This window comes from Accipiter gentilis, chromosome 5, assembly GCF_929443795.1.
Source record: "Accipiter gentilis chromosome 5, bAccGen1.1, whole genome shotgun sequence".
NCBI lineage: Eukaryota > Metazoa > Chordata > Aves > Accipitriformes > Accipitridae > Astur > Astur gentilis.
The window spans coordinates 1,383,564-1,410,610 of NC_064884.1; the positions used below are offsets into that span (position 1 = coordinate 1,383,564).

The window sequence follows — 27,047 nt, forward strand, 5'->3', positions numbered from 1 at the left end:
TTGCAACCTTCCCTCCTTGGAAGGAAATAACTTTCAGAAAAACGCAAAGGATTGAGTCCTGAACACAACCCTGCATACATGCTCCACTCTCCTTGAAGTTGGTCACACGAGCCTGGGCCCTTCCAACTTGCACAGGGGCTACCGTGGTCCTTGGGAGCAGAGATACGTATGTTCAGTAAGACCAGCTCTGGCCAGGATGGACAGTTGCACTGCCTGTTCTCAGTTTTAAACAAAATGTATTTAAATTTGTTAAATAAAATTATGGTTTCTAAGAGCCAGAATACCCCGCAACTCCATTATCAGAGACAGTGCACATGTTTGGTGTTTCTCTCATAGCCTGAATCCTCTGGTTACTGGAACAGAAAGCAGGGGCTGAGCGACTTCTCGGAGATTCTGAACAGATTTGCAGCTTGAATTTGATCTCTTCCTCTCCCTAAAGAGATGGCAGCTCCTCAGTGACTGCGGAGCTGGTGAGTTAAAAAAACACAAGTCATGTTTTTCTAAATGCTGTGTTTTTCTGTTTTGAGGGACAAAAAGAAAGAAGAAAACAGGATCCAAGATCCCAAGATTTCACAGCAGGTTTAACTAGAAAGTACAGATGGGCTCTCCCATGTATGCAACCCCTTTACTTGTATCCCAACCAAAAATCTGATCCCTGCTCATTTTACAAGGGGGAATTTCATCTTTAGGTGCTTCACAGTGAGAGCAGGGCTGGAGGGATGACTGGAAGACTAACCTGTCCTTTTCTCCTCCTGCACCTCCTCCTCAGAAATTCTCATTCCTGCCTGGCCTGAAACGTGATGATATATTTGATATAGGACAAAACACATAACACTTTTTAAAACTTTTTTTTTCCCTTTTTGAGAGAGAGACAACCTCCATAGTAAAACTTAGTGGAAAAAAAAGCTTTGATTAAAGTCATTGGACAACCAACTTGACTTCCAACAAGTGAACAAGTAATGGCCTCTTTGCAGAGTAAGTTGCTAAATTCTGCCTGGAAGCACAACAAAATGGTTTTCCACACCTCGTTACTCACATGTTCACCAACTATTTTCTCCCTATCTAATTATAAAAGCAAGGAGGCCAGTAATAACACATTTTTAAAGTCACTGGAGAGCTGAGCTCAGCTTTCAGTTCAGATGGCTTCAGTTCTTTCCCTCTCTCTCTCTCTCTCTCCCCCTCTCCTGCCTCCAGCACCTTTTTACTCCCCCGCATTCACCAGACGGTCCATAACATCATGCGCAGCCATCCAAGCTGTGGGTCCTCAGTAGTGCAGGGAGATGAGCTTCCGCATCCATCTATGAAATAATGGACTCTGGTTCCTTCAGGGCCCATTCTCTCTTCTGAACTTACTGCCAAAGAGCAAATCCTTTACCTGGGTCTAGTGGAAATTAACATGCCCAAGTGCCTGGGCCATCATGTCCCCAGACATGCAACCAGGAATATTCAAGATGAACCAAACATGGGAAAGAAGCTCTCATCAGTCCACATACTGGGTCCTTCCTAAGTAAGGTATGTCGACAGATTGTATTATCCGTCCTGCAGTGCGTTCTTCAAAAATGACAATCTGCAGAAGAGAGGGATATATAAAGTTCTTCATACAAAGGCTGAGCTACTTTAAATATTTTTAGGAGGAAAAGGCATACGATCACAGCAGGGGAAGGAAGCATCATTTAAAGAAATCAATCAATATGTGAGTCTGAACAGTGACTGTGATTCTTCTTCAGCACCACATGATGCAGAAAATGAATCAGCATCAAATCAGGTTTGTCTTGATTGTGAACTCGGTGCAGTGCTTTGAAGTTTAGCTGCCATCATCATCATGTCTTAATGGTTGTCACAGCCATAGTCAGCTTTAGAGCAGCACCTTCCCTAATTTTCACAGATCTTAGGAAATAACAGTCTCCTTCCTCTTTATTGCGCTGGTTTTCAGCTAGAGATAGGTAATTAATATAATGTGTATGTCTAGCTCTTTGGGACATGACTCAGAGCAGGATCTTTAATAATACAAACAAGCAAAGAAAAATCCCACCAAAGCCTCTCACCTCATTGCTCCCTTTCCATAACCAGGGGCCAGGAAGATAGAGTGTTTCCTGAGGTCCGATTTTCCAGTAGCGGCCCAGGTTCTGACCATTGACAAACACAACTCCTTTTTCCCAGCCCTAGAATCAAGACAGTACACAGAATTACTGATGCAGCTGTGTCACCTAGTTAGCATCCCCACAGGAAACTAAGTCTACTTTCACACTTGCATCCTCTCAGGCCACTTTCTGCAGGTTTTCTGCTTGCTTTCCCTGTGCAACTCCCTGAAGCCATAACATTTAAGTAAGCCCTGTTAAACAGGAGTTATCCTTAATGTACTAGGATAAAGCTTTCAAAAATGTGCAATTCATGATTTCTGCTTGTACAGGAAACTTCATCCTTTTGAACAGACGTATCTTTACTTCTTCCCAAGCATAGAGTATCTCTCCTCACCTATTTCCCAGGTGAAAGAAATACTGTATTGCTACTGACTAGCATAATTTACAACAAAGCATAAATGGAAAAGTGAGCAATACAATAATGACTGGCATGAACCTTGGCTCTAAAGGAATGAAATTGGAGGAGGAAGTTTAATAATAGTTAATATCTCATCTTAAGTTCTATGCAAGAGCTAGCAATCTTCCACAGAAGGAAGATGTGAATGCTAAATCTCATGCCCTGTCTACAGAGAAGTGACTTTCCATATCACATGGAGGAGATAGGGATAAAACTAGTGCCTCCTTTATTTTTTGTGCCCATTACTCCTCTGCAACTAGAAAAGAAATAGCATTTGTATGTCAATAAAAAAGACTAACTGTTCATTAGGAGCTTTGCAGGGTCAGTATTGCACATGTTTTCTATCAGGACCACTACAGAGTGAACAGAACTACCTGCCAGCTTGAGAACAGTTCTACACCCTCAAAATAATTCTCTTTCTCCAAGATCAGAGGAAGACTACAAAACTACAGACTACAAGACAGAGCTCAGTCAGACATATTACACAAGTGTCTCTCTAACCAGCTTTTTCAAAATCTTGATCAAGCAAAAATAGGGGGGGAAAGCAAAATAGGACTTACCTGTAGCTTCAAGAAAGTGTCCTGTGGCTGATGCTCTATCCACAGCCTTCCGCGAAAAAAAGCCGGACCGACAAAGTAATCTGGGACTGCACTCCATCCAGCAATATGTCGCAAGCTGTAAGAGAACGACCAAACGCAGTAGGGAAGCACCAGGCAGCACTGAGAGATGCAACACTGGTCTCAAGATCATTTCAAATCACTGCTTACAATGGCAGATGGATTTTGTTAAAACAAGGTTGCTATTTCCTTGCATGCCTGAAATGTCAAGCAGTTGCTTTTTAGTGGTAGGTCCTAAATACTCTTCATGCTGCAAAGGGATGAAGTGTTTATCTCCAGTAAACATTCAAGGCAAGCACCTAGCTGATCTCTCCCCTCCACTTAAGATAAGTATACTAGTGGTACGTCTCAGTCTTCATTATCCTATGCTTGCCACATCACTGATGGGCCAATTTCTGGTACAAGAAAAGGATATGTGGGGCTATCACCATCTCTAATACTTTACAGAAACGTAAAAATGTCTGCTTCACATTGGCTGCTGAAGTGCCCATCCTCCTTCAGATGCGACAGTGCCATGGTGCAAGTTTTAAATGCATGCGGCTAGCACAGGCTCAGGGAAAACCTGCAGGGTTGATAGGATTCAAAACAGACATTCCTGCCCACGTTCCTATCGAGGAACGTGAACACACCATTACAAGTTTGCAGTAATTAGGGGCAATCTGGCATTATTTCTTACCTGTGGCAACAATTCAGGAGCAGGGGACAAACACAAGAAAAATAAGGAGCAAAGAAGTCCCACAGAAGCCTTCAGCTTCTGTCAGAACATGTTCCTTCTGACCCTTATGAACTGCACCTCTTGGATTCAGGGAATTTATTGATCCAGTGCAGCTTGACTGCTACTGAATTATTCAACTAAAAGCCTATGACAATTCCTTTCACAATACCATGCGCTCCGTCCTCCTACGCAGTGACTGTAAGCTGATTGTGTTTCACTGCTACTGGTCAATTGCCAATAACTTACTGTAGCATTGACTAATCTTGCTTTTGTTTGGGCATGGCAGTTCACTTGCTTTAATGTTCCTCACTGGAAATACTCTTCTAAAACCCTGCAGTCAAAGGTTATTGCGAGTTACCCCATCAATAAGAATCCTTCAAGTAGCCCCCCAGCACCTGTTAAGATTGTCCTTAGAGATTTAAAACTGTAGACTTTTTTTCTTTTAAAAGCCATTTCAGTTTAACATGGCCTCTCTCTCATTCCTACATGAAATGCAGGAGCTGTGATATCCTGGGGGATGCACATGTGTTACTTTCTGGTATTAACAATATAACTCAAAACAGTCTCTCTGGATCATGGCCAGAGTCCATAGGGCATCTGTTGCCTTAAACGTTTGCTAAGGTTTTCTATATCTACTAACAGAGGCTCCTTGACTTATCCCTGCTAGATTTCTGTTTCAGTCTTTCTTGAATTAAAGCAAAATAACTTAAAAGACAGGAAGCCATCTGGACTTGTTAATGGACTATTAGTAGCTTCCTAGAATTAATCCGTCCCTTGCGAGTTTGAATTACTAAATATATCAGCCATATAGCTAATTTCAAGAAAGACACAAACTTCTCCGACATGGGAGTGTGCTGGGACCCACCCCTTTGGGTAAGCCATGCTTTTACTTACCCCATCTAACCGTGCTGTACAGGCTATGAGGAAGTCTTCAAATCCTCCACAGTGGGAATACATTTCACCTCTGAATAATGGTATGAATAAAGTGGCACCATTTTCTGCACTGTTTCGGGCAAAGGTACCAGCAAGGAACTTATCGGTGCAAAAACCCACCTACCTACTTTCACCTTGTGCTGCCTTTCTGATACATTTAACTGCCACCTATTAGATTTTGTACTGCTGGTAAACAGTTGGTTTCAAATGAGGAAGAAATATTTTTAAATCCCCCAAACCTCTTCATGAAGCCAGGTTTCATCTCCAAACTGTAAATCTTGAAGTTCCTCAAGGGGGTTTTATTCAAGAAGACGTCACCAATTAAGCCTGCAAGAGCAATGGGGGTAATGAAGAGTTGAAAAACAGCTAAAGCTGATAGATTTTCCTATTTGAATGCGAGGAACAGCAGGAGATGGAAAGCAGCCACATTCTGCAATGGAATTAGAGTCCATATGGTCCCATTGCTCATCCAGATTGAGTGGGGAACATTACTATACTTTGGCCTCTCCACTCTCTCCTTTGCTTCAACTCACCAAGCCGTTAAACACCCTCCAAGCAGAAAACATTGTTGGCACACGCAGCAGATGGAGTTTTGTTGTTATTGTTGTTTTTTAGTTAGCTGTCCGCGTATAGATTTTTTTTAAAGCAGTAGATCAGTTACTTCTCTAATAGGCCCAGCAAAATATAACATGGGCAAGCACTAATGCCCAGTGCTGATCCACTGCTTTCCATCCAAGGATCTAAGACATTTCAATAAGTAATTTACCTTTAGCACTCTCTTGTTAGATAGTGTTATTCTCCCTGTAGCAGGCAAAGCCTAGGTCCTAATCTAGCCTCCTCATTATGGGACTGCAGTTGAGACTGCCTAAGCAGCGCAGAGGCTTTATGCGCCTGTTCTGCAGTAAAATAAAATTAGTAGAGTCACGTGCCTAACTCCCTTAGTCTATTTTGTATAGTTTTTGCATACAGATCCCCACTAAAATAGAATCCTGGGGTTTCAACCTCTTCCAGCTCCAGAGTTTTGTGTGATAGACGTCAACATTTTAGTAAATTCTGCTCAACAGGATGCAATTGATTCCTCCTGATATTGTGTGAGTTTTTAAATGTTGTGATCCTCCCCTATCAAACCCCCAGGGGAAAACACAGATTAAAAAAAGGTATTTTCCTTCTCTCACTGTGAAGTAACATGCTCACAGGGCAAAAGAAAGGGTACCCTAACATCACCTAGCAAATCTAGAGCAGAATAAGATCCATTGATGGCCTTGGGTTTAGTTGTACCCCTATAAAATAAGAAGCCTTAATGCAAACCATCAAGCAGTGACTATTTTTCATGTATGATCACTCCAGACAAGGGGTGATGAACTGTGTTTTTTGACAAGTTCCTTCTGTCACACCATTTCCCACCGACTCCCAGATGATAGTCTTGGCTAGCACTACGACAGCTGTATTGGGTCTTCAGTCTGGTTCTGTCTAAAGCACAGTTCTACAGCATTTAAACTCAGAGAACTATCTAGGAGAGTTTGAGAACAAAGAACTTACCTTTCCTCTGGTCATTCAATGCCAGGCCATAATTGACGCGACCGCGGTTCTCTACCAAGAGTCTTAGCTGCCTGAATCCCTGTTAAAAAAAAAAAAAAAAAAAAAAAAAAGGAGCATCAGCTGGACCAGTGTGCAGCATGTGCTGTATCAGCCACAATGTTTGGTTAACAGAAGTCAGTAGACGTGTTTAAGAGGGGAAGTGGCACCAGTACCTTTGCCAGTTACAATTTATCTGTTTACTTTAAAGTTCTGGATTATGTGACAGAACAGTGTCCCCGTATCTTTCAGCTACTACATAGTTATGCCACTGAGGAATTCTCAGCCTTTTCATAAAAGTTTTCTTTTTTTTCTGTTGAATTTTTAAGTACCATTTTGTTATCACCCACAGAGCCAGAAATGGAGTTTGACATAGTACAGGCTTATGTCATATAGCTCTCCAACAAGTCATAAGAACTATTAGTATATCCACTCACTCACCTACTCCTAGGAGCCATGCACAGCTCTGTTGATGTGCATTCAATCAATATACTAGTCTTATTGCCAACTTCTGCCAGGGTAAGACTACTCTCAGAGCTGAAGAGAGACATTTCCCCTCATTTCAATTGAGACCCAAAAGGTGCAAAAGCCCCCAAAGCCCCTTAAAACCTGCTTTGTGCTAAGGAAGATGAAGTCTACATGGACTTAATCTGCACAAACAGGGTACCGGTACTCGGTGTCTACAGTTGTGGGTGTGGCAAGGTGGCTGGCAAATTTTGTGCAGCAAGGACTACAATGACTTGAGTTTTCTCCATGGAAAAGTATTAAAAAAACCACTTCTCAATCACAAATAGTAACTTAGCAGTGAAATCACACTGTATTTCACTAGTGAAATAGTGTCTAATTAGGGTATAACCACCATTCCCTGTGTCAGGCTACCGTACCAGCTAGTTAAATGGATTAGGTGGGAGGTGCCTTCTTGACAGCTATGCCTCTTTAGTGGTCTTGGTTCTGTTATCCATACACTATTGCTGTGAGCAATCTCCAATTAGTTACCTGTCCGTCAGGAAGGGAAAGCTCCACTGTGTTGTAGTCCAGCTCACCAACATACATGGTGTTAACAAACACCTGCAGAACAGAGCACAAGAGAGTAACTTCTCATCAATTATACTATCATCAGTTGTTGCATAGGTTACTGAAGTTGTATTTGGGGAGGAAACTGTCTCTACTTGAAACTAGAGCTCAACGTCCACAACTGTGTCACTGATTCGGTCTAGGTGGGGAAAAAAAAACCCAACCCCACAACATTTCTCCGAACATTCCGTATTCTGATGTTTAAAGATATTGTAAGTTTTAGTAGACTGGAACCTCAAGCTGATTTACAAATGATAAGGGTTGGAGCTCAGCTGAGAACTGAAGAGAGCGAATCACACTTCTAATCTAAAACTTCACATTTTCCTTCATGGTCAACCCATTTCCTGCCTAGCTGCCAAGACCAAAGCATTTACAGCTGACTGAAGTTAGTCACAGTTGCCCTCTGCTCCTTACCTGTGCTCGGTCACGGACATGGTCCCTTGAATGCAGATGTCCACCACCAAAGATGACAGTCTCGTAGAGCACATATCCATACGACTGCCCACTGCTATCATTTAGGTGCAGATTCTCCATGTTAATAGGAAACTCTGACTTAATGGGCTGCAAAGGAGAAACAAATTTAACGGCACAAGTGGCCTCTCAGCATTGATAGGCCACATAGAGGCAATTTATTTAAGATAGGTGTTCCACTCTGCCACAGGTTACATTTACCCTGTCAGCCTCCAGAGGTCTGTTCCAACCTGAATTACCTTATGACTCTATGAAAGCTACAGCAATGAAGACAAGGTACCAGAAAAGGGAGCCAAGGACTTGCAAAACTGGAATTCCGAGAGAACAGAAGTAGCAGTAAAAAAGGTGAGATGAAAGATTTGCCTCCTTTGCATATCCTTGATGAAACATTCCCCAACCTTATCCTTGTGGGATAACAAGCCAGTGCACTAATCACCTTTTCCACCTAAGAGGTGATGCCTTTTAGTACTGAGATGCATTGAAATTGGTGGTCCTACCTGTAAAAGAGATGGTAACACATCCCAGAGAGAGATATATTGATGCAACAGGATTGCACCATATGATGCCTTGCTTTCAATCATGGGAGGGAGAGGAAGAGGCTGGCCTGTCATGCAAAAAGAAAGAGAAAGATGGAACAACTATTTCAGATGCAAAAAGCCAACACAGATTTAAGGCCCCTCCAGACCTCCTTTGGTCCTCCCTCCCATCTTTTGGAAAAAGCACCCAGCCAAACAACCAACCAGAGTCACAGGGCTCCAGCAGAAGGGCCACTTTAAACAAGTCTCTGACTTAACACTCTAGGTAGAACAGTATTTTGGTTCTTGGATTTATAATTACCAATGATCATGCTGAAGAGTTGTCGAAGCTTGAAAAATTTGGATGTATAGTCTCCAGCCTCTGTCAGCACAGCATCGTAATCTGAAAAAGAAGCACATATGTTTTAAAAAACATACAGCAGCTCTGGGACAGCCTTCAAGTACACTGTCATCAAAGAAGTAAAAGCCCAAGACACAATTTTCTTGGCACTGTCTATATTATGGAAACCTGTACACTTTCATCTGTGTGAATGTAGCTAGACAACCACAGAGTTGCTTAATTTGGAGAAGAGCCACTCACCAAGGAGCAACGTACTTTTAGTGATGTAATTTGCACGTATCCAGAATTTCACACAAGATAAAGTCAACGATTAACAATTTTAACAAAGGGCTGTTCGGATGAAAAGAGCTTTATGGTACAATTTGATGTGGTAAAATTAAAAAACAGAACTGTATCTTGCATCACCATCCTTCCCTAGAAAGAAGAGCCAGCATGGAGAGAACATGAAGCAAAGTCATCATCTGCAACTTCTATTTCCAGTTCAGAATGAGGGGATCCTCCACATCCTGGAATGGGTCTGGAAATAGGAAATGCTAAAGTAAGCCCCGTTTTAGACAGGCATTTGCTTCTAAGCTATGTTCCTAGTCGTCTCTCCATGACAAAGTGGTTGTACTGATCATTTCTCAATGAAATGAGAATTTCTCATCTCTCAATGCTTCTGTCAACTGTAACTAGCCCAAAGGGTGGTCTGAGCTGCAGTCTCACAATTGGTGCACAGGCAAGGCAATAAAAGAAAACTCACCATAACTGGTGACATCCGACTTGTACTCATCAGCCTCCAAAGCACCGTTCATGAAGCCAAAGTTGGTGCCTCCGTGAAACATGTAGAGATTGATGGATGCTCCTAATTTGAGGATGCTTGCTACAGTATTCACCATTTCTGTAAAGGAAGGGCAGTGCCAGGAAGGCCACAGACCAAGAAGCTAGGCTAACACTCTTCCAGTAATTCAAAGTAGACACAAACATTCTGGTCCTTGTCAGTCAGTCACGCCTGTGTAATTACAGTGATTTGTATTGTGATTTGTATTTTGCCCTCAGTAAGGGCAGCACATCTACTGACATACCAGCACGTATTAATACATTCAAATATACCTCTCCTATAGGTGAAAAAGGGTAAAAGCTCATGTACTTGAGCAGGAATTTTGCTTTTAAGCAGAAGAGTTGCAAGGACTACTCAATCGGACTCTTAAACTCAACACACTAATGACCCAATTACAAAGACAATTGCAGGAGGATGCGAGAGTCATTAAAATACTCTTACATAGCTCTGTTTTCACTGTACTTTAGATGCCCTGCAGGTTCTAGGGTTGGTGGGTTATATTTTTTTATACTAGTCTTCCTTCCTAATGAGCTTTTAAACTATAAAAAACCATGATACTTTTCAGAAGGTGCTATACTTGCAAGAGGCTTAAGTTCACCATATTCCCACAAAAGGTAAAATAATCCTCTCTTAATGAAGACTGTTTATTCACTAGACAAGTAATGCCGTTATGATGGAGGCTTCACAACACTTGTGACATTTTTACAAAACATAAAGTCTTCACAGGATTTAGATTAGCTCAGGAGGTGAAACAGATGATTTATATCACTGGGCTGCATTTTTAAAATCCACCTAGAGGAGCATGAGGCTATCTCTAATACCGAAGATGTTTGGCTCTCTGCACACCCCATAGAGTCCCTCTTCGAGAAATAAAAAGAAAAAAAAAAATAAATGTTTTTTTTAAAAGAGCTGCTGTTTAGTAACACTACTGAAGAAAATCCAAGGCACAGCAATGTGACCCACTCACTGAGAGATTATTCATTTACAAAGACTCACACAAAGCAAAGGTTACACCAGGACAGAAAATTTGAAAAAGTTGTATGTCATTTTTCCATGACTATACGTGGCACTCACCGTCTGCATCAAAGACATAGTGAGGGCCTCCCCAGTTATCAAACCATCCTGTCCAATACTCCATCACCATCTTTGGCTGATCTCTCTGTATCAAAACAAAACCAAAGAGTTAAAATGGAGACAGGGCAGTCTTGCACTCATCCCTATTTTCTGGAAGCATTGTTCAAATGCAGTTTGGTGACATCGTTTACAAGAGTGTTTTCTTCTCAAGTTGGCATTAAAAAAAGCAGCTAAGGAGTTCTGAACGAGTGAGGAACAAGATACTGTGGGTCAGCAATGCCCAGAACAGGCAAGCAAAGCAGAGAAGTACTCTGCTGGGCACAAAGCAAAAACAACGGCACACAATCAGGTAATACCAAACAGTTCTGGATATTGTTGTTTGGTAGAGCTGTAGCGAAAAGACAAACCGTCACTGTTTAGCTTCTGCTAGAAATACACATTTATAAATGTCTGCTTATCAGCTACGCCACTGCCAGCTGAGAGTTTGCAGGTGCACCGCAGCCAATGCTTGCCAAGGTAGGAACAGCAGACCTTAGTGGCTTAATGCCTTTTTAATGCCGCATATGGTGTTGGCAGGAAAGAATTAGCCTTTGCAGGAATTAGGTCTTCATTAAAAAGGCTCTGCACACAGAGCAACTGCTTCCCATTTGTCACCGCTTGCCAGCTCCCTTAGCTCCGGTAGAATTCCACCCAGCCCCATCACACCAGACAGGACAACATGTGCTCAGCCTGGCTGGCACTCCCTCCTCATGGTATTTATTTCAAGTCAAGGCAATCTTGCCCCTTATTTGATCAGGGTTTTATCTGATGCCACATGAAATGGCCAAGGTAAGTGGCATTAAAGAAACTTGTGTTTTATTAGCGGAAAACAACTGCAGGTGCCTGTAATAATCTAATTGTTCCAGGTTCAGACCAGCTCTTGGAAATATGTTTAATCAATCCATCCCCAGTAAACTAGTCAAAGAGTTTTATCGCCCTCTGGAATAAGAGATCCTAACAAGGAAAAGGCAACATAGCTTCCAAATCCTTATGAATATGAATGACAGGCTTCCTATCTTGTAATCAGTTAAGTGTGGCAAAGGAGGAGATCCTATTATTGGGCCATGTTGCATTTATGTATTCAGTTGGTGGGGGTTTCATTTGCAGGGTTTGGGGAATTTTGTAAGACCTAAAGAAGGTGAAAGCACATGCAGCATCGCCTCTTTTGCCCGTACAAGACAGAAAAACAAATTAAAGTGTTAGAATTCAACTTTCAGCATGCCAGCAGCAAGGTTTCCTTTCACAGTCCAGGCAAAAGCCAAGGGAAGAGATCAGAAGAGAATCGATCAGGGCCTGGGGCACACGTCAGTTGTTCACATCTTTCCAGGCTGACGTTTGGAGCAAGCAGAACAACAGGGATAGAAGAGGACCAGGGATGCAAAAAGAGAACCTGTCACTAAAAACCAAAACTTGTTATTCCCTCACTACTCCCTCATCACAGAATCGAGATACTTTTTGCATCAAGTGTTCATTAGGCAATTCCCTACCCCTGATTCACATATCTGACAGCACAGGGGGTTAAAGATGCTCAAGCAACACACTAAATTTGAATGCTTTTCTGCAGTGAGCACTGCTGAATGCCAGGTAGGCTGGGCTGCAGAGAAGGCAGGAAGAGTCTAGGACTGCACTGTGTGAAAGCTGTTTTGTGAAGTCGCTGTGGAAGCGTATCTAGAATCAAAGCGTTCCTCTGATCGGTTCTGCTGCAGGTCCTAGCAGAAACAGGACCAAATGCCTACTCGAGCCAACAGTCTCTTCTGCACAGCATGCCATTAATACAATTTCACGTATCTACACTGAATATGAGGTATTGAAAATGACTGAAACACCCATCACAGCGTACCCTGAAAGAACTGCAGTAGATCAGCACCCTGCATTTGAAGACTACAGTTTTCAAACATGCTCTTGGCATCCACAGCATCAGGATAAATGAGTTTGGGAAAAAGATGATTGAACTTCAAGAGAGAGGTCTGACAACTGCAAAGTAGGATGCTACTGGGTATTAACACTTGAAAGTGTGATGAAATCTAACCCGTAATGGCTAAACACAGGCGGCAGGACACAGCTGAATGGAAAGCCTTTAAGTAGGTGCTGGACGGCACCATACTTAAAAACTTCTTTACTTTCCAGAGCAATCATCATAAGTATTTTCACTGATTCCAGAAGGATTTCACCTAATGAGAAGGAAGCCCGAACATTTGTTCAAAAAAGCCCCACACCAACACACAAAACCAAAACAGACTATCAGTGCTTCATTTCTAATGCTGTCCTGGGAAACCTAGATGAACAAAGTTTTTCTGCATCTTACCTGTACCGTGTCCAGATATTTCAGTAGCCCGGGTTCCAGTTTCTGAAAGTTAACAGTGGCCAGTGCTATTGGGAAAATAAAAAGTTGTTATTAATTTAGACAGCTACAAAATGCTTAGGGGACCACCTCCTTAGGGATCAGCCCAGCACAAGCTCAGGGGGAACTGGAGCATCTTCTGAGCCACCAATACAACCTCCTCAGAAATTTCCTATCGAAGTCTTCACTTAGTATGCAGAATCTAACTGGACCGCAGCACACAGTGGAATTACTTGCAGGCCATCTTTTTAGCTCTAATGTTCAGAGATACTAGAAAGAGAGAGCATCAGAGCAGCTCATGGGGTGACACAAGCTTTAATTAGAGGCTGTAAAGCACTTGGAGATCCTCAGATAAAAGGCACCACATAAAGGCAAACTTATTACTACAAAGTCATATCTGGATGCCACACTGATCTCCCAGGCTTTAGCTGCAGGAATCACTACCCAGGCAATATCTTACAGCTTCTCATGTCTGTGGGGGTGGGTGAGAGAAACCACAGTGCAAGTGAACCAGATAGAAATTGTAATTGGAAGACTTATCTGTGCTTCTGCCCTGTGCAGTGTGGGGGAACCAGCAACTAGTTTGTGTGTGCTGCATGTATAGTGAAAGTCACTGCATGATCTTCAAGTGCTGGAGTGGGAAGACCTGTCTGCAGAAGCTGATGCATTACAAGACACTAATCTGGTATCAGTGTCCCAGCCCCCGGTACATGTTTGAACCGTTTTCATACTTCTCTAGCCTTCAGACACACTGATGGTATTTCTCCCGAGAAACTTTGAAAATGCAGGAGCAACGTTATGATTCTGTATTAAAACTTGACTTCTTACAAGAGAGCTGGTATCAAATCCAGCCCCAGTTGTGTCAGACAGAGCACTTCAAAGAGAATACTTACAGAAGCAAAAGCTCACTTCTCACTATTTATACCTTGATTTTAATAGGCTGACCTACGTAGTGTGCTGAGCTGAAGAATTTGGCACAGGCAAACACAGTGGGAGAATAAAATAAAACATGGATTTAGCATTGATGTAATACATTAGTTGGCAATCCTGAAGGTGAACATGCCCAGTTCTGCTCTTCATGCAGATTAACAGCACACCATTGAAAATGGTGTAAAGGTGTGGAGAACCAGTCCCCAAAGCCTTATTAATCTTTTCCACAGTAGGCAGTTTTCACATAGACACAGCTTTCCACCACGGTGCTTCAGGCATGGACTGGAGAGAATCCAGAGGTTTTATTTTGTCACCCATCAGCTCCCAGAAGGGCTGTACCAGGTCAGTTTAGAGCCACCTGGCTTGGGATTCTTGCCATTGACCATGCCAGTGAAGGGAGAAGGATTGCAGGAGCTGCACAGGTACTCTGAGACCGACAGAGTAATTTTCCCGACAGCACGGGACATCCCACTATACCTGCGAGCGTGAAGGGACCCACAACAAAAGCTTTCCCCCTCATCCCCTGAATATGTGCTGCAACCACTGAATAAGGGCTACAATACTGTAGTCTTAGATCCTTCTACAACAGAGAGTTTTCTCTGCAGAGCACCAGACCGACTGCTCCTGGCATTAACAGAAACCTATAAACGCTTCTTGGAAAGAAATTGGTACACCACTGATGAACAGAATAAACAACAGAATCACTGCATTAGTTTTAAACTCCAGCTAGGAGCCTTCTCTCTATTCTCTTACGCACTCCTACAGTGGATTTTGTTCTCTCTCCTTTAGCGCTTTCATAACCACCTTGCTGCTATACCGCTTTGAGCCCTAGTTATTCCACGCATCTGATTACTTGACATGTTGACTCTAATGAGCAGATTGTTATGACATCTAAAAGGCAAATTGGTATCAAAGAGCTCTCAGCATGCAACATGCTGGAAAAGACAACTCAAAACAAGAACGAGCTCTGAGGCAGTAAACATTCTCACAGAAGATGGTGAGGGCTAGACAGGCATTTCCACACCAGCCCTCCTGCAATGTTGGCTTGCTGGCAGGGAGAGAGTGACTCTATGTGGTCAAGGCTGAAAACTGCTGCACACCAGAAAAATACAATTGAGAAGACCACCATACTGGTGAAAGCCCATGGACTTCAGAGTTATTGAATTTGTCCCTCTCATACTCTCATATAAAAACAAGAGAGGGGAAAAAAGGAGGGAGAAATCTTTCCCTTTAATTATCTCCATGTCTGATTTTAGAAAATTAAACAGTATTTACGACTGAGCGATGACAGGAGCACTCAAAGACTTCACCCTGCAAACACTTCATTCAGGGAAGCAATTACTACTCAGGCAGGCAACTGGCAGAAGCACAGGAGAGGTCAGAGGCCAAGTACATAGTAAATCTCAGCTGAACTGGATCTGGAAATCTGGAAATCTGAAAATCAGTATCGCATTATACCCCAAACAGTCAGATCTAGGGCACAGTGAAACTCAAACAGCTCTACCTCCATTTCTTCACAGTGAAAAGCAGGAGGGGTGCTAAGCAGCATTTTTAAACACTTAATAGAATTACACTTTTTAAAAGGGAAAGGGAAAATGGACATCCTTTTGCATTACACACATCTGATACTCTCCTTTACCTTACCTACCAAAGGCTGTACACCCGAGAGCGAGCTTGCTGAGAAGACAGGGCTGCCCCGCAAACTACTGCTAAACTTACAGAATGTAAGATTTCAGAATCAAGGTTTTGATGGACTTTTTTCTTCTCTTTCTAATTGCAAAGCAGGTATCTTAAGTTATTACTGTTAGTAATTGCTGAGGTATTTGTTTAATATATATTCACATGAAGCAATAAGAAGTAGTACTTTCAGCATCAAGAAATGCTAGGCAGCGATGTATTTAGTCTGCACACATTTAATATCCTTGAAAGCAGAGAGGCTGCCTCCCCATGGAGCAATCCTGCTATCACTGTGTTACACCTTATGTTGAGAAAAACACTCTAAACCTTTCTGGGAAGGGACTGGCTTTGTTCTCTGTGTATACCATCCAGCTAAGGGGGAGTCCCTCCCTGTGGCTGAAGCTCCTGTCACAAACAGGGTACAGCTAATGGGTGCAGCTTAGCGCACGAAGCGTACTGCTCTCATTCAAAGGCTATGTTTTATCAGCTGCCCCAGACAAAGAACATGGTCTTACCTTGCTCTCCTACGAGCACATACCTCCTTCCACTAAGCCAAATGATAGCCCGTTCTTGTTGTCTGAGGTCATTAACAGCTCCACAATCCCTCTGTTTAACAGGGCCTAAATCAAAAAGAGGAAAAGCCATTGTGTTAACAGCCTGGGTTTAGTATTTGTCAGGATATTAAAGCATTAAAGTACATTACCACCTTCTCTGGGGATAGCTTGAAACTGGTAGTGGCTTGGTAAGAAATATTATTCCTGTGACATCTCCCATTCCTCCTGAAGCTTCCCTGCCTCCTTTTTCCAGCTTGAAGACAACTGAAAAAATCTTATTTTGTTTTAGAAACCTGGATCAGTTTCTCACTGAGGCATCAAACTTCAGGATTTTATCATCTTCTTCTGAGATCAGTTTAATAAATAGCTTCACTGTTTTCCATCAAAAGAGGCCTTCAGGTGGAAGAAGAAAAAGAAAAGCAGCTCACCCTTCCTGACTGTCTAACAATGGAAGCTGAAAGGAGAAAATAGCTGGTTTGCCAGTGAATGCCATCACAGGACAGCTCAGGTACCTATGTTCTTGAACAGTCAAGTCTAAATGAATTTACTGGTTCTTCAATACCACAGCACTGTATGAAATGGCACTCTAAGATTTTTAAAATGCACACGCACACAAAAGGATCTTCCCATTAGGATTGTTCTCTTACAGTTGTGTTTTTACAGAACAGCCGCTGATGTTTGAAGGAGAGATTAGGAAATCCTAGTTGCAAATGATCCCCTCTTTTCACTGTACCTGCGTCGGAAGTCATTCCTTCAGCTTCAAAAAGCTTTGAAAGCAAGCCTCGGTCTCTTAATTCTAAATTACTAACTGTAAAATGGTGATGAAGACGCATCAGCTCACACACGAGTTACCTGTGTCATGTGCACCGACTAGTTAATCTGCTGTGTGTTTAAAGAAACCTTTGCATATTGCACGTGCCTGCACAAAGAGCAGACTTGAGCATTTACACACAGTCTACATTGGAGAAGCATTACAACACAGTTTAAAGACGAACCCAATTCAGAGTTAAGACAACCTGGTTAGTTTATCAACCTATCATGACTAAATCGATACCTGAACAGATGCTGGTTATCTGACAAAATTCAGCTACTGAGGGAACCAGAATTTCTAACAGATTTATTATGATAATTCTTAAGCACTGCATTAATACTAAGTTTCTTCACCTTCTTTTCAATATAAGTGCAAAATGGAGGAACAGCAGGGAACTGCCACACATTGAAATGCATTACAGGATTTCAGGGTGCAGCAGACAAACCAGGAATAGAAACAGCATCTGAGGCAGACAGGGGTGTGTGCTCAGCTAATACCAGCTCATGTACCGTGTGGGGCGGGAGGTGTCAATAACCCTTTCAGGGCCTTCACATTTTGGAAGGCAAAGGCACTGCACCCAGAAGAGTGAGATAAGGACAGGGATTTCAGGTTTTGTGTGAACTGTGGGGTTTTTATAATGGGTATATTAACTCCAGGAAGATTGCAACATTGTCATATATGCTAGCTGCACATGTGAATTAATCAGCTTCCCACACTCAAAGCTCAGGGCCCAGCCAGAACAAAGACCAGGAGCTCCACCTCACATTAGATCCCACTCCAACCAAAAAATAAGCCCTGCAAATCCTGCTTTCCCACATTTTCATCTTTAACCACTATAATACACTTCCTCAGATGTAAGTTGCAAATAATACCAGAATATGACGAAACAGTACTGCAAAAATACACCCACAGGCCTGGCAAGGAAATCTGTTCTGACAAGTCTGTGAAACATCACAAGCCCTTTCATCACTGAGATATGGAAAAGCAAGCACTGAGTCGGCACACTGTTCAGACAGAACAGAGTCTCCATGCCCCATTGGCTTAGGGTTCTGAAAGCCACTCGTTTATATGCTTGCCACTGGCGGGACATAGGGAGGGAAACTATGAAGATATAACAGACAATTTTGACATTATCAGTTCAGATTGGCAATTAACTCTAACTTGTTTGTATGCACACTTCATATTTAACCTTCTAAGCAATGTGAAATCACTCCACAAGATGGAGTTTGTGCAGGAGTGGGCACCTCTCTAAGCAGATTAGGACTCCTGCCATGCAATTTATTTGGTTGAAGAGCCGCTGTACACCTTGAGCATTAGGACAACCTGAGCCAGAGCTGACCTCAGGGTGCTCAGGGCAAAGCTGGGGTATCCGAAGGGTTTCAGAAGGATCTGATAATGCTGCAGCAGAAGAGCAGGGAACATACAATTTATAGCACGTACACACCCCGGGATGGGTAACCTCTCCCAGTGCAGCAACACTTTTAAGCATTCAGTGACAAGAAACTAAACAATGAAACTTGTAAGACATACTGCAGATCTTGTTAACTGTCTGCCTTGCAATTGTACTACGGGCAAATGAACAGGTCAGACTCATGTTAGATCCACCAGGATAACCTGACCTCCTTGGGCACTGGCCAACTCTTTATCATTCGGTTCAGAGAACGGAGCCAGGGCACAGTCTAGTCTCCATTTGACAAGGGTAAGGGAGGCATCACGCAAATTAATCTGCCTGATGCTGAGCTCCAGATTACACAAGTTGAGGAGTGTGCTGGTGGCTTGTTCACATAAACCTTCCTCCCAGGAAAGTCAACAAAGAGAAACCTTTCTCTAATGTCATCTAAGAGAAGCAAAACAGGACCAGCAGGAGACAGGTTCTTCAAGGCCAGCTGTGTATTACAGATAGTCCACCATTTCCCTATCACCGTCTTCTCTGGAAGACATAAGAACACAGGCTTATCAGTATTGAGAGGGTCATATGCCATCTCTTCCACTCCGGGAAGGAACATCAAGGGAAATGCAGCTGGATTATGCACTGACGCTTTCAAGGTTTTCCGAAGCCATGCTCAAAAGTTATTCAGAAGAAAGAAAATACTATAAGGAAGGTAGTTTATGAGAGAGATTCACCACAGAAACAAGTAAATGTGCCAACATTACCATTTTAACATAGGTCATGTAGTTTGGGTCTTTGGCGTAGGAACCATATTCATTCTCCACCTGCACTGCAATGATGGGACCTCCCTTCTTGTACTGTTGGGAACAAAAGGGAGAAGTTGTGCACCATGATTTCTAATCAGAGGGACTGAAATCACTGTGGCATTAGCTTGCAGGAAAGATGCACGAGCCTCAGACGAACCCAGCTCCACCCTCTCATCCTCCCACAGTCTATGCATAACCAAACGGCTGGATCTAGAGAGCTGACACAGACAACTACAGTCCATACTGGTTCCTAAAGCGAAGCTGGTAGATCTGTTATTGCTTCAACCTGCTGCCATTACACGAAGTTCACTCTCCTCTGTGCAGACGGTCCCTGCTTGTGAGCAGAGAGGGTAATGGATTGTACTTGCCTGAAGAGGGACAACAATAGGCATTAGATGATCAAAATAGGCATCCACAGCTTCTGTGAAGCCCTTGTACGTTGTCCTCAGTTGCATCTCTGGGTCTCGCAGTAGCCAACTACGAGAAAAGCATCAACCAGAATCTATTAGAGTCTCCTGTCCAGTCAAGGCTGCGAGAGGTAACACCACCCATTGACATCACGTCACATCTGGGCAGGAATCATTGAACTTTCTGTGTCACTTGGCTAAGCCCGCAGTGCGGGTATGGACAACATCGTGAGTCAGTGAATGACACCACGTCAGGCTATCTACCACTCAGACTTTTAACTGAGTCCAGACTGCAATTGCCAAGCTGTTCCCCTTCTTTTTGTTCTGTACTTTGGGCCTAAGCTCATTTCATTAACTTTCCCAATAAGATTTCAAGGGCTAAACTTACCTCTCTAAAGGTTACTCTGGAATTCCCTGCTTCCCCAAGGGCACTCTACAACCAAGTGCTCCCGCATAAAACCCCAACCATGGCTCAAAACAAAGCTTCTGGTAATGGTTCCCATGGTTTCTACTGCTGATTTACAAGACTAGGGGTTTGCTGGTTTGGGGTTAACACAGAAAAGGGCAATTTGTTTCAAAGCAGAACAATGTAGTGCTATAACAATTTAAGCAGTGTGAGCTTGCACCTTCCTTGTCTCTGCAAACGGAGGCATTAACTACTAGAGCTTCCAGAGCTGAGTCTCCATTGAGTCTGAAAGACTCAACTCCTGTATGCCATAGGCAGCTCGGTGGGCTTACAAAATCATTGCCTTTTTATCTGTAAAATAAGAATAGTACTGGTGCTCTTTATCAGAATCTTTTATCTGTCTGATAAAAAAATACATGGATGACGTGGCAACAACTGACGATATATGCACTTCTCAATCTAATGTAGAGCTAGCTACTGCCTCTGATCACAAGTAGCCATGCTCTCATAAGTAAGACCCTGACACACCTCCGTGGTTCTGCACCTGAATTCTCTGATGGCAGAGGCAGGGCATTCTGAAAAACAAAAAGAATGAAAGAAATAATCCCCAAATTTTGTCCAGTGTCTCCACTGAGGTTTATGCTCTGTGAACGTAAGGAAAACAAGAGGTGTGTAAGCTGGCACTGGTTCCTCCGGGATCTAGTAACCAGGCAAGTCTCAATGCTGACGTATTCAACTCGGCTCTTAAAGTCTCTTACAAGCAAGCTGTGTGCTTTACAAGAAAATACAACAACAGGAGGTTGGAAAAGTTATGGGTCTTTATTACTGCCAGCCATATAGTACACATGTTCTAGCAGGACTTCCAAAATGGACCTCAGATTAAGTGAATTCTTACATCAGGCTGCAAATACTACTATTCTTATTATACAGAGAGTCAAGTTGTAACAGCAATAGAAGATGGGTTTCCCCAATTCTATTTTCTTGCTGTAACCATTATGCCATAACACAACTATTATTTTAGAGAATAACCACTCAAAAAAAATTCTGGTTCCAGGCTTACTACCTCTCCTGCTTAGGAGAGCTCAATAACATAATGAGTATTCACCTGCTTTGGGGACACAGAAAAAGAAAGATTCCCATCTAACAGCCAGCGATTCTAAATCTTTGAAGGACACTCAACTGTATGATCAGGGGGTTTGGGTTTTTTTCCGCAGTCCCAACACTTACCTCAACTGAACTATTTACACGCTTACCTGGGCAGACCACCAAGGTCCCATTCAGAGCAGATATAAGGTCCAGGACGCAGAATCACCCACAGTCCATTTTTAGCTGCCAGTGAAAGGAAGGCCCTAGAGATCCAGACAGCATAATTATTGTCTGCCTGCAGAATCCCTACTCCATGCACTCCTAATACACCAATCAGCATGAAATTTAGGTACCAGAACCAGAAGAGAATTGCTTGATGAAGCAACTATACTGGATTGGTACTAAACCTGTAAAGTTCCCAGGACTCCAGAAAGCAGGAGAAGGACTGAGAGTCTCCATTGCCTGATCAAGGTACGGGCTCCGCTTCAAGCTGGAAATGACCTCTTCATCCAGAACCAACAGGCACACCCTCCCCTCAAAACAGGACTATTTAATAATAGAGGTGGCTGTACCACATACTCTAGATCCAGGTTTTGACTGAAGTCAAACTTCCCTCTTTCTTGCTCATGAAGGTTCCATGGCACGTACCTGAAATGCAGAGTTAGGGCAGTGGAGGTGAAGGGCCGAAAAGGGCACTGCATTTGTGAAGCACAGAAAAAACTATGCACTCGCTCTGTTAGTCAGTAACGGATCCAGAGATGACTGCATGTACACGTTACAAGTGTCTATTTACAAGTTATCTGTGCCTTTCTTTCATTTTTCTGACAGGTCCTTACTTTGTTGCACTCTTTTCCCGTACTCTGCAAAATCCGAGTTTCTCGAGACCATCAAATGTGGTCTCTCTCTAGGTATATCTTTCACTCTCCACACAAGAGCAATTTCTACATCACAGCCGTGCTGAATGGCTGTTTCAGAGCCTGACCCTTCCTCTCATCAGGTCAGCATTAAGAAGGCACTTTCCCAGTACGTCTGATAAGACATCTGTTCCAGTCGGTATTTGAGGATACCGCAGTGTGTGATGGTCAAAGAAAACCTGAGCCCCCACTACTCTTTTCTGCGTCTTTTCTCCTAGTAACAAGTACAGAAAGACACTGTTATAGCCCACTGGGATTAACGACAAAGTCCCACCAACTACTGTGAAAGAGGGGAGAGGCTGCAAGGTACTTGTGACAGAGCCGAGGGACTGAGGACACTTACGTCGTGAGGGTGTTTAAGCCACATGCTTTCATCTTAAGCATGCGGTCTTCCCAGTATTCCCTGGGGACTCGGAAATAGTGCATTGAACCTCCAAATATGCGGAACGGCATGCCTTCCAGGATGAACTGTGAGTTTTCTGTCTGCAAGCCTAAGGTCCTCCCCCATAACCGCAGAGGGATCAGCTCACTCCAGTTAAACCTAGAAGAGATGGACAGACGTATGAGCATCCAGTCTCTAGTAAAAAAAAAATCTGTGCTTATTGTAAAGAAATCTGTCCCCCTAAGAGAGGCTGCTCATTTCACCCTACCTGGCAGGATGAGCTCTGACCTTCCTACTTCTTAAGAAAACCATACTCTTTGTCATATAGAGCATATAGATTTTTCAGAAGACCATAAAACAGAGAGAAGACCTGCCCAAGATGTGTATTTAATATTCATTTCGCTAGCAGCTTCCATCCTGAATGCCCCAAGCCACCCTGCCATACTCTACAACTGAAATGCAGCACTACTCAGGCAGAGATCATGAAATGAACTTGCTGAAAATACACAATGGGCAAGTTTTCACTCAATACTAGCAAACACCTTCATAACTTCGGAAATGTAAGATCTCCCTGTTTTGCAGTAGGATGACATACGCTGGCTGATTTCCAGATCCTTGCTCCAGCAGTGGCTGCATTTCAGTATTGCTACCCTGAATGTCTTGTGGTCTCTGAGACCTTCCCACTCAATGCACAGAAAAAATAAACAACCCTCACCTGTTCACTGTGAACAGAGAACCTTCTCCTTAGTTTAAAGAAAAGCCCTGGGCTGCATTCATCACTCAGGAAAGATGAGGTCTGCCATCATCACAAACTTACCTCTGCCTGCATTATTGCTTAGATTAATTCCTTAATATGTTATTTGCCAAAAGAACCGGAGCAAAGGAGATACCAGGTTCCAAAGCACTTACCAGTTTCAATATTCATGCCATCACAGTTCCATTTGGGTCTATTCCTGCATGCAAGAAACTGCTTCCTACTGCCTTACATGGCTCCCCAGTTCATTTTGGCTGACCCAAGAAAACATACCACCAACTAGTCCAGATCCAAAGCAGCTACGCTGCCTCCATCAGACCATCCCAGTTCCACAACGCTGAATACACAAAAGAGTTGGACAATAGCAGCTTGTTCCTCTGAGACGTTATCACAGCCAGATGCGAGGGATGAATTCCCGTCTCAAGAAAGCAAGGGTGACCCACACATTTGAGAGAAATGTCACATTCGGAGAAGAGGGAAATACCTAAGCCTCTGGCTGTTTTCTAGACTACATGTAGAGCGGGTATTAGCAGAGGGTGAGGACTTTTCAGAACGCGTGGCTTACAGGGATTGCTAACCAGGAGCCTGCAGCGATTACCTGTCGTCCAACACAAGACAAGGAGACTACAAGGGAACTAAATCTAAGACCTCCAGGATACTGCACGGGCTGGCTGACAAGCACAGAGGGTACCTGTGTAGCACAGCATTCTCACAGGGCTCTGAAACAACCGGCAGCAGGCATGGGTAATACCTAGAAAAGGAAGTCTAGATTAGATACTCACTGCCTTCACTCAACGAGCGCTCACGTGCATTTATTGTCAAACCATTTGCAACAATAGTGCTGAGCAAGGAGATTGTAGTGTATCCCGTTCAGAAGGTGGTGCAGTAATAGCAAAGCTTTTAGGAAGGTAACGCAGCACAAAGTAGGAGAAATAAGCGCAAAATACCTAACTGCCATATTTAAAAGGTGGCTGCCTGAGTAGCAACAGGATCAAAAACGTCACCTACACAAGAAACCAGGCACAGCCAAAGAATGATGACGTGAGGCTAGGGAACGGCGGCATTGCTCCCAGGGAATTACTGTGAATTTTACCAGCAGGGGAGGAGGTTCTCAATCCACACGCAGGATATCCTATGGCTACCTGCCCCTCCATTCTGCTAGAACTACATCTCCCACAGATTGCAACTTTCGCAAATCAGATCCTGAAACTGCAGCTGTATCTCTCTATTTCTATTGCTTGGTGGCAAGCCCAAGGCAGAAAGCTCAAAGGGGTCTGGAGACACAAAGCTCCAATTTTTAAAGATTAAGTTGGAAAAAAATTAAGTTTCCAATCTGTTTCTGAGTTAGGTAAAGCCCCTGCACACAACAGTACTGCTAACTGCCACTGGTGCCAGAATGAAGGCTGTACTCAGGAAGCATACACAGCCAGATAAAAATAAACAAATCACTTAAGCTCATCTTCTTAATCCTGGGCACAACTTAGTTGGCAAGTTTCCATCAAGCTTCCTACCTTAAAACTCCCTGGCGCCAGTGTTTTTTCTCACCGAGAAGGACTGGTAGGAAGCTCCCAGGCTCCCAATATTTTCAATGTATTATCCTGGATATCCTGAAACTCAAATCTCTCACCAGGACCTGTTCAAGTGGCTTCTGAAAAAAACTTCCGTGACTCAGCAGAGCTTCATCCTGTTACCCTGAGCTGGATTTCCACAGCTCAAAGCCCACCTGGGCTCTGTGCTTCCTCTTGAGGGCAATGTATAGCTCCCAGTATATTTTTTTCTCACTTCTACAGTGACAGCACAGGTTGCAAAGAATCTTTTTTTGTCTCTCTTAAAGGTTACTGGCCTACTTTGTCCCTATGTAGCCATCTCCTCCCTGCTTCAGGGGAGTCTCTTTTTTTGCAAAAAAATAGCATTATATTACCAAGTGTCCCGTCCCCCGCCCCGAACAGAAGCTTCAAAATTGGGTTGGAGAAGTTAGTCCTTAACGAAATGGTCTGTCTTTATAAGACGTAAGTTGAAGTGCAAAACACTCCAAGCGGAATAGGAAAGTCGCAGTTAACTGCTAAACCAGACAGCTATGCTAAGGCATTCATGCCTGTAAAACAAAAACCTAGCTGAAGTCCTCTCTGCACAAGATAAGAGATTTAGCTTTGGTATTCGTCTGCTACATACCCAGAACAGATGGGGGGAAAAGCTAACAGAAAAGAAAAAAGTCAGAACAGGGGATGAAGCGTGGAGACCATCAGCTTGCTTTGCCAATACTAAAGGACACGCTTCAGAGGACAAGGGACTTTACAGTTAATCCATAAACCCTACTGAGACCTGCCTTGGAGGGCTTTGCTGTTTATTCTGGGCTTCCTCTGGCCAGGGAAAAGTGAAAGCTTTGAGCTGCCTTCACTCATGACTTGCTGTCTTGCAGCAACCGAGGTCCTGTGTCGGTCAGACGAGCCCCAGGTGCACAGCGAACACAGCCGGGATAACGATCACTGTGTTTTGTAGTACAGTTTATTCTCAGGGGACTGGGGCCACAGAGAAAAACACTGGGCACCAATGGAGACTGTGTTCCGTAGATACACTTTTACAGGAGACAGACGACTTTGCTTTTATCAGGTATCGGTTTGCAATAATCCTCTGCTAAGAACGTATGTGGCACGACCCCAAGACCAGCTAGAAAATAATTTTGCTTCCAATTATGCAAAGATTTATCAAGGCTTTTCTATAGCTTTGAGGATTGGGTCACTTCCTACTATGAATTTAAGAACCCACCATAAAATATCCAAGTTATAAAAAGGATCCGAGCGGTAATAAATAACTGCACCTTCCCTTGCGGGGACGCAGAACGGAAAGAACCAGACCCAGAACAGGCTGGATGGAGCAAGAGGGAAACACAGCTCTGGCACGAGCGCGTCGGAGGCGCCCGTGGCGGCTTCAGAGCTGGGTTAGATCTGACGGAGCGATTGATTTGCAAACGTTCCTCATCCGTCAGAGCGGCGATGATGTAAAGCCTTGCGAGGGCCAAGGTCGGCAGGGGTAGCATCAGCCCAACGTAGAATCTGATTTATAGCTCCGGCAGTTGGTCTTTCCTCGTCCGTTACTTTTTTTTGCGATAGACAAGAAGTGGCGTACGTTACGCGTGACGCTCACAGAGAGCTTTTACACCATTTTTGAGTGGAGGGAGCGTTCCTCTCCCCGGTCCTCCCCACGCTCCCGTCGCACGCTCTCTCCGCCAGCCACGGATGCGGAGCGGTCTTTCTCTACGCGTTCCGGTAAGAAAAGACGTGTAGATCGCATCGAGCTTGGGTCGCCGTCAATTAACCTCGGGCAGCGAAGTTAATTACCGTCTCCCCCCCCCCCTAAAACGAGCCCCCGGCTGCCATTCAATCTCACCCGCAAACCCCCGTCACGGCGGCAGGCCTGCGCTCAGGCGTGCAAACCCCCTGCCGCCCCGGGGGAGCCCGCACACGCCGGTTCCCCGCTGTCCCCCCTCCCCGCCAACCGGGGCGCGACCCCCGCCACCCCCGAGGCGCGGCGGAAAGCGGAGGGGGGGGGGGGGGGGGGCGTGCCGCCTCTCACCTGCGCAGCAGCAGCCACAGCACCAAGATGAGGAGCGCGACGCCCCCGAGGCGCCGCTGCCGCCGCCCGCCGCACGGCCACATGGCGGCCGACCGCGACGGCCGCCGCCCCGGAACCGGTCCCGGTCCCGGTCCCGGAGCCGGACCCGGAGCCGGCCCGCCGGCACCGCCGCCGCCGCGAACCCCCGCTCCGCCCGCCGTTCGCCCGCCATTGGCCGCCCGCCGCCGGGCTCCGCCCCCTAACTCCCTTCGGCGCCCTCCAATTGGTCGTCAGCCTCCCGCCCG

At 44.2% G+C, this 27,047-nt stretch overlaps 1 protein-coding gene across 1 annotated transcript; it reads right to left on the reverse strand.

Moving 5' to 3' along the window:
• Positions 1-836: 836 nt before the first annotated feature.
• LOC126038856 (beta-galactosidase-1-like protein 2) lies at positions 837-26,959 on the reverse strand. Its single transcript, XM_049801195.1, has 20 exons — positions 26,764-26,959; positions 23,882-23,941; positions 22,398-22,595; positions 21,720-21,788; positions 21,308-21,403; positions 19,610-19,718; positions 19,200-19,292; positions 16,219-16,300; positions 13,038-13,102; positions 10,694-10,778; positions 9,542-9,679; positions 8,761-8,841; positions 8,421-8,527; positions 7,867-8,013; positions 7,375-7,446; positions 6,343-6,421; positions 5,043-5,130; positions 3,099-3,213; positions 2,046-2,162; positions 837-1,567 (listed from the first exon to the last, which is right to left on the reverse strand). Exons 1-20 carry the CDS (start codon positions 26,844-26,846, stop codon positions 1,481-1,483), a joined length of 1,971 nt encoding a protein of 656 aa, XP_049657152.1. The 5' UTR covers positions 26,847-26,959; the 3' UTR covers positions 837-1,480.
• Between the last annotated feature and the right edge of the window lie 88 nt (positions 26,960-27,047).

Coding starts and splice junctions, on each gene's coding strand:
- LOC126038856 (XM_049801195.1), bottom strand. CDS start 26,846: ATGTGGCCGTGCGGCGGGCGGCGGCAGCGGCGCCTCGGGGGCGTCGCG. Junction 8,842..9,541: donor GTCGGATGTCACCAGTTATG/GTGAGTTTTCTT, acceptor CTTCTTTTTCAG/ATTACGATGCTGTGCTGACA. Junction 3,214..5,042: donor AAACCTGGCTTCATGAAGAG/GTTTGGGGGATT, acceptor GTTCTCTTACAG/CTTGCGACATATTGCTGGAT.